The 10,914-nt window shown below is 40.8% G+C and overlaps 1 protein-coding gene across 1 annotated transcript in view; it reads left to right on the top strand.

The window, feature by feature from the left end:
- Nucleotides 1-10,914, top strand: part of LOC122549086 (integrin alpha-2-like) — a 76,498-nt gene that overhangs the window by 17,155 nt on the left and 48,429 nt on the right. The window contains exons 5-7 of the mRNA XM_043688310.1: nucleotides 3,492-3,643; nucleotides 4,307-4,417; nucleotides 4,505-4,590. Coding sequence (XP_043544245.1) covers nucleotides 3,492-3,643; nucleotides 4,307-4,417; nucleotides 4,505-4,590 — 349 coding nt within the window. The remainder of the gene's footprint in view (nucleotides 1-3,491; nucleotides 3,644-4,306; nucleotides 4,418-4,504; nucleotides 4,591-10,914) is intronic.

Below are 10,914 nucleotides of genomic sequence, written 5' to 3' on the forward strand. Positions count from 1 at the left end.
GGACCCCACCACCCAGGATATATTTCCCTCCCCTCCCCTATCGGCATTCCGTAAATACCACTCCCTCCGTGACTCCCTCGTCAGATCCACACCCCCCACCCACCCAACCTCCACTCCCGGCACCTTCCCCTGCAACCGTAGGAGGTGCAAGACTTGCGCCCACATCTCCCCTCTCACCTCCCTCCAAGGCCCTAAAGGAAACTTCCATATCCGCCATAGATTCACCTGTACCTCCACACATATCATCTATTGCCTCCTCTATATTGGGGTGACAGGCCGCCTACTTGCGGAGCGTTTCAGAGAACACCTCTGGGACACCCGGACCAACCAACCCAACCACCCTGTAGCTCAACATTTCAATTCCCCCTCCTACTCCACCAAGGATATGCAGGTCTTTGGATTCCTCCATCGTCAGACCACAGCGAAACGACGGTTGGAGGAAGATTGCCTCATCTTCCGGCTAGGAACCCTCCAACCACAAGGGATGAACTCGGATTTCACCAGTTTCCTCATTTCCTCTCCCCCCAGCCTGTCTCAGTCAAATCCATCAAATTCAGCACCGCCTTCCTAACCTGCAATCTTCTTCCCGACCTCTCCGCCCCCACCCCAGTCTGACCTATCACCCTTACCTTGACCTCTTTCCACCTATCACATTTCCGACGCCCCTCCTCCAAGTCCCTCCTCCCTATCTTTTATCTTAGCCTGCTGGACAAACTTTCCTCATTCCTGAAGAAGGGCTAATGCCCGAAACGTCGATTCTCCTGTTCCCTAGATGCTGCCTGACCTGCTGCGCTTCTCCAGCAACATATTTCCATAATGATCTTTAGCCCTATATGTTTCCCTAGTACTTTCATTTTAGTGATTGATATTGTATTTATTTCCTCTCCTCCATTATTATTTTGTAATTTTGGAATGTGAATCATATTTTCTACTGTGAAGACTAATGCAAAATACTTATTCAACTCCCCTGCCGTTTCCTGTTGCCCCACTATTATTTCCCCAGCCTCATTCCCTACAAGGCCTATGTTCACTTTGGCTTCTCAATTCTTTCTTATATATTTAAAGAAGCTCTTGCTGTCCATCTGATACTATTTGCAAGTTTACCTTCAAAGATTATGTTCACCCTCTTTATATTTTTGGTTGTCTTCACAGATTGGTTGTATTGGACACTCTGGGCTGACTGTGTCCAAGCCTCTGGACTGATACTGGAGGTTACCCCTGACTTACTGTGCTGGGATCTTCTGACTTGACCAAAGACTACTCCCCTTAGACTTTTAGACGTGACCATTTAGTTCATGCATATGGAGTGTATTTGCGGTGTACACTGCCAGCAAATGGTTGAGGTGTGAGATTGACATAGAATGGTACCATCCAGAAGCATGTACCACCTTGAACTGATCACTGCTGACCACCATGATGACTGGCTTTGTGTCTGTTACAAAGCAAGTCATGACAGAAGTACTGGGAGCCAGTAAGCTCTGACTGAGGGACAAAGGACAATGAAGCAAGTCAAGGAAGATATATTGCAAATACCAAGTAGGTACGAAGAAAGTGACCACTAAGAGAGAAAGCAAGCTTTGAGTTACATCCTAGTCCAATCCAAAGGTTTGGTGCTTGTGCCTGCACACAGTATTCCAATGATAGGTACAATTCAGCGAATAGTATTGAAGGGCAGAAATGTATTGTAAGCAGATTGGAAATGTGCCAGGATGGTATGGTAAATCTGGTATGTATCTGATGCCGCAGACAGTAGAAGGTGGTGTATGTCTGTCCATGGAGAGTGGCCTTGGATGTTGGAGACTGTTGTCCAAGATGAGGATCCAGAGGAGCATGCAGAACACTAAGTAGTCAAGTTACTGCTCTGACTTTCAAGTCAGCAATTGTCGCCATCTAATGGTGGGAGAATTGGAAACTACATTTAAATAAGGCAAGATTAACTAATAATAACTTGCTAATCCATGCAATAGTTACAAATAAGCATCTCACCATTCACTGGCGAGGAACTTTATTCCCTTGACACCAAGATCTCCTTCCTGTCGATATCACTCTATTTTCCCATCTTTCTTGCTTATGCCCTTTATCAGTCAGTCGCTGGGAAGATTCCACCAATGACCTTGTCCAAATTGGAAGAAGTTAAATTTTAAAAGCAGGAAATATTTGTTGGAAGGAAGAACAAAAGGGATATCAACAACGCTGTTGAATTGGCGGCTAAAGAGCTAATGCAGTAGGAAGGGCTTCAGATATCTGGATACTAGAGAGCAGAAATTTAAGGTGAGAGGGAGAAAGTTTAAAGAGTATGTGCAAGGCTAGTTTTTTTTTACACAGAGAGCTGTAGTTGGTTGGAATGTTCTGACAGGGGATGATAAGAGGCATTTAGACAGACACATGAACAGGTAGGGAATAGAGGGTTACAGACCATGTGCACATAGATGAGATTAGTTTAGAATGGCCAGCATGAGAAGATGAAGAAAATTTCAATATGCAATAAAGCACAAGCTATACAATTCAAGATCCTTCATAGGACCCATATGGCACCAGAGAGGTTAGCAAAGTTTAAGAAAGGATTTTCTCCAGGATGTCCCAAATATAAAATCAGGCACCCTTACACATTGTTTTGGTCCTGCTACAAGACTTGTGGATATTGGATGCCATAGTGAATGAGCTGAGAAAATCCTGGGAATTGAAGTTAAGGCAGATCTGATATCCCGGCTTTTGGGATTACTGAATCTGCCCTCTCTGGGTGAACACGGGAAGAGGTTATTTAACATCCTTACACATTATGCAAGGAAGAACATTCGAATGAACTGGATATCAGAAAAACCCCCAGGTCTTGCAGGGTGACGCAGACTCGTGCTGGAGTTCGTCCCCCCAAGACTATCTTCCAAATGTGATGCATCATAGAACAGAGCAATTTTATAAGATGTGGTGGCCCTTTCTAAATTATATAGACATGAATCCATTGGTGGTACTCATTAGGGCCTTTATATAGACGTGAGGGCTGTATATAAAGGTCCAAGGACCCCAGGGGGAGGAGGCCTAGTAAATGTGGGTATAATAACTGTTGCTGCCATGGACGAGAGCTTCAGTGGAAGTGCAGCAAGTGGAATAATGTAATTTAATTTAATTTATTTGTAATTTAGTTTCATTTCATTTTAATTTAACTTGAATTAAGTAATTATGAGACTATTGTATCCTGTAGAGTGTAGGTAGTTTATTGTTAATGTTATTGTAATATAATAAAGTTGTATTATTTCTGTTTTTCTGTACCTTTGCATTTTTTAAATTTCTTTTTGTAAAAGAGTAAAAATGTTTTCAAAAAAATATATAACAAATGAATGGCTGGCATGGTTGGCACAGAAATGGTGGGGTGAAAGGGCTGTTCCTGTGCTGTGCTGTACTGTTATCTGTTTGAAACAACAGTAACATTAATTTATCATGGTTAGTCTGCAGAGAAATGCCTTTTTAAAAATATTTCTTTTCCAACTCTACAGATATTAGGTACAATGCAACGTTTGATATGAGTCTCAAGTCATCTCATGCTACTTCACGAGCATTGTTTCAAACAAATCATATGCGGGAAATACAAAATGACATTTCAGTTGATAAACTGGAAAAATGCAACATATTTAACTTTTATGTCAATGTAAGTATGATGCTCAATTATCTGTCAAAATTTGGAGAATATGTCAGTCTCTTCATTTTCTGGGTTCTTGAATATCTTAGTAAGTCAGTTTGCATGCTAGTCAGAACACAAAGCAGTACACAATAAAGTAGCTATTTATAAGTATAAGCAAATATTTGCATGTAGGATCTTCAAAATAAATTAATATTAATATGGGATATTATTCATAAGTTTGATGTTCGTAATTTGAGGACCACCTATCATGGCTGGTCAATTGCTTACACATATTTTCTAGTCAACTTATTCAGGAATATTGTGACAAACTTCTGAAACACATGGATCTGAAATCTGGGCCTCCTGGCTCAGGGGTAAGAACACTACCACTGCAGTGTCCTGAAGAAACGTAGACATTCTTGTTCCTCGGATGCTGCCTGACCTGCTGTGCTTTTCCAGCACCATTCTTTATCGACACTACCATTGCACCACAAGAACCTGTTTGTTTGCCTATATGAGGGTTAAATAAATTGGAGCAGTATTACAAAACAACTTTATAGCAAAACATTTTTGTGAGCAATTACAATTAATTTTAGCTCAGACATATTACATTTGTGCAATTGCAGTGTATGTTCCATACAATGCCAGATGTATTTTAGTTAACTTGTGTTCTAATTTTTTCCCAACTAGGAAAAAATTGATGTTGTGAACCCACTTAGTCTACGTTTAGACTTTGCTCCCAAAAATACTGAAGTTGGTCCTAGCGTTGATGCCTACACAACAAGGTCCAAGGAGTTTTTTGTAAGTCCATGGGGAAATCTTAGATTTTATTCAATGTTGAATTATTTATGCATGCAATTCAATTTTCCATTAAAACTACTTGTGCAGATTCCATTTTCCAAAGACTGTGGTGATGATGAAGAATGCATAACAGATCTCGCTATTAAGGTTCACTCAAATATTCCAAATAACAGGTAGGAACAATTATCTGTACTTGATTAGTTAGACCAACTTGCATGCTTCATTTAATGGGGCATTTACTGAAGAATAAATATCTTAGTTTTGATTGGGAGAGTCAACACATTCTTTTCTATTCATAGTGTTGAGGTTTCTGTTTTGCTCTTAACTTCTTAAATACTGTGCATTCCAAATATATCAGGGAGTTTAATTAGGTGCATGTACCTGAAAGACACTGAGCCTGTGAAAATTTGAATCTGCATTTGGATATTGCATGGCCCCCACTCCCAAAGTTCAGAAAATTTCTTGGCTAATTCAGGATGTATAAACACAGGTCTGATTGGCACACAATAATGTGCACTGAAATATTATCTGAAATAGCACCAAATAATTCCCATGATTGAACCCTAATCTGATATTCTTATAAATATAGTGACTTTTATTAATGGGAGCTAATCAACTTTGGTTTGACCTGATTAAATATTCAATCGCTTTTTTCTGGGCACTCACCAACTAGTGACGAATGTTCTGTTTCTATAATGTATTACTGCTTTTAGCCTCTTCGAAGCAAAGAAATGCTCAGAAGAGAAGAGGTCATGTAGGGGAAGCAATAGCATTGTGGTAATATCACAGGACTAGTAATCCAGACTTCGAGGCTCATGCACTTGGGACTTCTGGGTCAGATGGTGAGACTTGAATTCAATTAATAAATCTGGAGCTTAGTAGGTCTGGCCTACAACTAACTGCTACAAAACCTAAGAAAAGGAATATGAAACTAGATGGACACTCAACATTGACCAATGATAGAAAATGTCAATAATGTGCCAAGTTCTACTTATGAACATCTGAGGGTTTATGTCAAATATGGCAGAGCAATGCCATGGAGTCAGAGAGTCATAGAGATGTACAGCATTGAAACAGACCCTTCAGTCCAACCCGTCCATGCCGACCAGATATCCCGAAGAAATGCCGGAGATAAGTAAACCATCAGCTTTACCTAGTCATGTTCACAGAACCATACTTTATTCACAATATCATTCCTTACCTTAATGCTCCAGAAGGTAACGTCGCCACCCCTTGGTATGTCGACACACAGGAGACAGTTGCTTTGGAAGAACTCAACATTGGCTCCAGACCCCACGAAGACTCATTGGCATTGAGGCAAACAAACATGTTTCTGATTAGCCGGTACCATAGCCCAGTTGCTCATTCCTGGATAATGAATCAGTCCTCCTTAATTTTGAACACCAGTTGGAAGAAACACTGAGATTGGCAAGGGCACAGAATTTACTGTGGGTGGAGGATTTCAATGTCCATCATCAAAAGTGGCTTAGAAGCATCATGACTGATTGAGCTAGCCAAATCCTGAATTAAATCTGCGGCAGCAGGTGAGGGAATCAACAAGAGGGTAAAAACCTACTTAACCTCATCCTCACCAATTTACTTGTCACAGATGCACTGTCCTAATGGTGACAAAGTCCCATTTACATGTTGAAAATTCCTTCCATCATGTTGTGAAAGCAAAAAGTGCTGAGAATCACAGCAGGTCAGGCAGCAAACATGGAGAGAAAACAAGCCAATGTTTTGAGTCTAGAAAACTCCTCATCCAAGGTGAAGTGAAGTGTGAACGGGGCAGCATTTTGTAATAGTTTGGGGAAGGGAAGTGCTGGGGGAGAAAGGGTGTTGATAACTCAAACTAAGTGATTGACATGTGGCAGAACAATGGTGTGTCTAACTGCCGGATTGGAAAGAACAGATAGTCCCACTGGGGTGGGGGAAGGGGAGAGAGGACAAAGCTAAAAGCAAGGAAAGGAATGAGTTCACAATTTGAATGTGTTGAACTCAATATTAAGCCCAGAAGGTCGTAAAGTACATGAACAGTTATACACGCCATTGTTCTGCCATTCCCACATTCCAATCACTTAATCTGAACTATCAATTTCCTTTCTCCCCCAGCACTCCAAACCCCTCTTCACCCCACTATTGCTGAAAAACTGTCCCCTCCACACTTCATTTCAGTTCTGATGATTTGAAACATTAGCTTTGTTCCATCATGTTGTGTGGAGTTACCATAGTGTTGAGTGGGATTAACTTTGAACAGATCTAACAACTCAAAACTCAAAACATCCATGAGGCACTGTGGACTATCAAGAAAATTGTATTCAATCTGTAAGCTCATGACCCAGTATTTTTCCTAAATGACCATTACAATCAAGCCAAGGGATTAGCCTTGATTCAATGAAGGGTGTAGGAGGACATATTAGGAGTTATACATAGCATACATAAAATAAAGAGGCATCAACTTGGTGAAATGGGACTATTTGTATGCCGAACAGCATTAATTTTCAATGGATCAAATCAAAGATCTGCAGTTCTGCCACATCCAGGCATGTTTTTTTTCCCTTTTATTTGTGAGATGTGAACATCGCTGGCTGATCAGCATTTATTGGCTGTCCCAAACTGCCCTTGAGACGGGGGTGGTGAGCTGCCTTCTTGAACTGCTGCAGTCCACCTGCTGTATGTTGATCCACAATGCCCTTAGGAAGGGAATTTCAGAAATTTGACCCGGCAACAGTGAAGGAATGGCAATATATTTCTAAATCAGGATGTTGGGTGCTTGGAGGGGAACGTGAAGATGATGATGTTCCCATATATCTGCTGGCCTTTTCCTTCTAGATGAAAGTGGTTGTCGGTTTAGAAGGAGCTGTCTGAATCTTTGAATTTCTGCAGTGCATCTTGGAGGTATTACACACTGCTGCTTGTAAGCATTGGTGGTGGAGGGAGTGGATGCTTGTGGATGTGATGCCAATCAAGCAGGCTGCTTTGTTCTGGATCATGTCAAACATGTTGAGTGTTATTGGAGCTGCACTCATTCGGGCAAGTGGAGAGTATTCCATCACACTGTGACTTGTGCCTTATAGATGACAGATACGATTTGTGGTGTCAGAAAGTGAGTTACTTACCGCAGTATTCCTAGCTTCTGACCTGGTCTTGTAGCCATTGTGTTTATCTGATGAGTCCAATTGAGTTTCTGATCAATGAGAATCCCCAGGATATTGATAGTGGGGGATTCAGTGATGTTAACAAGTTTGAATATCAAGGGATTTCGGTTAGATTGTCTCTTTTTGATGATGGTCATAGCCTGGCATTTATGTGGCACAGATGTTACTTGGCCACTTATCAACCCCAGCCTGAATATTGTCCAGATTTTGATGCATTTGGACATGGACTGTTTCAGTATCTGAGGAGTTGTGAATTGTGCTGAACAACTATGCAATCATCATTGCACAAACATCCCACTTCTGACCTAATGATGGAGGGAAGGTAATTGATGAAGCAGCTGAAGATGGCTGGACCTAGGACACAACCCTGAGGAACTCCTGCAGTGATGTCGTGGAACTGAGGTGATTGACAACCAACAAGCATGAACATTTTCCTATGTGTCAGGTATAGCTGTAACCAGTGGAGAGTTTGCCTCCTGATACCCATTGATTCCAGTTTTGCTAGAACTCCTTGATGCCACACTTGGTTGAATGCAGCCTTGGTGTCATTCTAACTTCACTCTCTGGAATTCAGTTCTTTTGTCCATGTTTGAACCAAGGCTGTAATGAGGTTTTTAGCTGAGTGGCCACAGCGGAACCCAAACTGGGTGTCACTGAGCAGGTTATTGCTGAGCAGGTGGTGCTTGATAGCACTTTTGATGACACCTTCCATTACTTTACTGATGATTGAGAGTAGACTGATAGTACGGTAATTGGCTGTGCTGGATTTGTCCTGCTTTCTATGTACATGACATACCTGGGCAGTTTCCCACATTGTCGAGTAGATGCTTGTATTGTAACTGTACTAGAACAGCTTGGCTAGGGGATTCGCAGGTTCTGAAGCCCAGGTCTTCAGTACTATTATCGGAATGTTGTCAGGGTCTGTTGACATGAAACACCACCATCTGCAAGTTCCCCTCCAGGCGACTCACCAACCTGACATGGAAATACATCACCATTCCTTCAGTGTCACTGAAACAGAATCCTGGAACACTTTCCCTCAAAGCTTTTTGGGTCGTCAATTTACATCAAATGCGCTTCAACAGTTCAAGAAGGAAGTGACTGGTGGAGGTCAATTAAACAGCTTACTGTCAATGGGCCCTGACAACAATTCTTTTCTTTTAATTGTGATGTGGGCATCACTCACTTAGCTGGGATTTATTGTTCCTCACCAGTAACCCTTGCCAAGGTGGCAGTGAGCTTCCTTCTTGAACCATTGGAGTCCATTTGGTGTATGTAGGTCCAAAATGCTTTGAGGAAAAGTGTTCTAAGATTTTGACCCAGCGACACTGCAGGAATGGTTATATATGTCTATGTCAGGATGGTGAGTGGCCTGGAGGGGAAATTGCAGTTAGTGGTGCTGCATGTCTCTGCTGCCCTTTATCATTCTAGTTGGTATTGGTCATGGGTTTGGAAGGTACTGCCGAAGGAGCCTGGTGAATTTTTGCAGTGCATCTTGTGGATGGTATACACTAGTCATGAGTGGATGTGGCAGGACTGAAGAGTTTAGATCCAGATTATCTGATTTTCTACTATTCCTTTTGTGGTTTCTACACAAAATACTTGTTAAGTGTCTCTGCTATTTATTGTTAATTCCCCAGTCTCAACTTATTAGGAATCATCACTTTAATAACTCTTTTCCTTTTATTACTCTTGTAAAAGCATTTACTATCCATGTTTAGTTTTCTTTTTTTTAATTTTCTCTCATTCTTCTTTCTTTATCTACTATTTTGGTTAATGGTGAATGTGAATTGGCTCAGCACCAAAAGATGGCGCCTGACGATTGGCGACTTCAATGTTAGTTGGGTCTGGTGAGATGGTGGTGGTTCTGAGCCAGCTCAGAAATCATAAGTTCATGGACTTCTTTTTAAAATAAATCTTTTCATTTTCTCATATTCTATTTTTATAAATATTTTTATTAGAAATTTAACATTTTTACAAGTTTACAAAAATAAAAAAAACTCTCAAGTATAAACATTGATATACAATTAAATCTTAAATAAATAATAACCAAAATTTAACAAAAGAAAAATACAGAGAAAAAAAACTCAACTAACTACTAATCTAACCTACAACTAACCAGAGTGTATAATTAAGTTTCTTACATTATTCAAATAAGAGAAAGAAAAAAAAAACAACGGATAACACAGAAATTGGATAGTGAGATACATGCTCGGAATGTGTTAACATCAAATATAACAAAACCCGTATTCGTGGGGGATTCCTCTCCCAAGGGGCCCCGGACCAGCCAGGTTCGCAATCTCAATTAAATAAAATCCCTTGTTAGGATAGCCGAAATATCTGTATTTATATCATTCAAGAAGGGCTGCCATATTTTATGAAATAATTCAGTCTTTCGGTGCACCATATTTGTAAGGAAGTCAAGGGGAATACATTCCATAATTAATCTGTGCCGATTTGAAAGTCCAGGGGGGCCCTCAGCCACCCAGTTTACCAAAATATTTTTCCTTGCACAGAAAGAGAGAATAGAAAATAATCTCTTCCCTGTCCATATCCAGGGAGGGTAAGTTCGAAAAGCCCAAAAGGAGAGATACAGGGTCCACTTTAATTTCCGTTCCTAAAATTTCTGTCAGGGTACTTGCTACTTTAGTCCAGTATCTACGGATCTTCTGACAGGTTCATAGGCAATGTACAAGAGTGCCCACCTCTATTTTACATTTGGGACACATTGAGATGCTCCTGCCTTAAATTTTGCCAATCGATCCGGTGCTATATGGGCCCTATGAAGTATCTTCAGCTGGATAGCCTGAGTTCTGTTGCAGATGGTGATTCTTCTGGCATTTTCCCAAATGTCATTCCACATTTCTATAGGGATTTCTAGTCCCAAATCCTGATCCCATGTTTTAAGCAGATTGTCCATATCTCCCGATACTTCATCATGTAGTAAATGATAAATGACGGAAGATACCCCCATTGGTCATAGCACTCTACATTCTCTATCTGATTTATAAAGATTATCTAATAACGTAGTCGTCTTCTGTATGTAATCTCGAATTTGGAAGTATCAAAAGAGGTCTCCATTAGGTAATCCGAATTTCTGACGCAGCTGTTCAAAAGACATCAGGACCCCTTCTTTAAATAGGTCCCCTAAACATGAGATACCCCTGGATCTCCAGAGTTTAAAAGTGGCATCTGTAACCCCTGGTTGAAATCCCCATGCTCCCACTATCGGAGCATAGGGGGATGCTTTATGTGAGTTGCCCTCATTTTGCCGCATTATATTCCAAGCTTTAATTGTGTTTAGTATTATCGGGTTTTTACAGTAATCCGTAATGATTT

Source organism: Chiloscyllium plagiosum, chromosome 1, assembly GCF_004010195.1.
Source record: "Chiloscyllium plagiosum isolate BGI_BamShark_2017 chromosome 1, ASM401019v2, whole genome shotgun sequence".
Classification (NCBI taxonomy): domain Eukaryota; kingdom Metazoa; phylum Chordata; class Chondrichthyes; order Orectolobiformes; family Hemiscylliidae; genus Chiloscyllium; species Chiloscyllium plagiosum.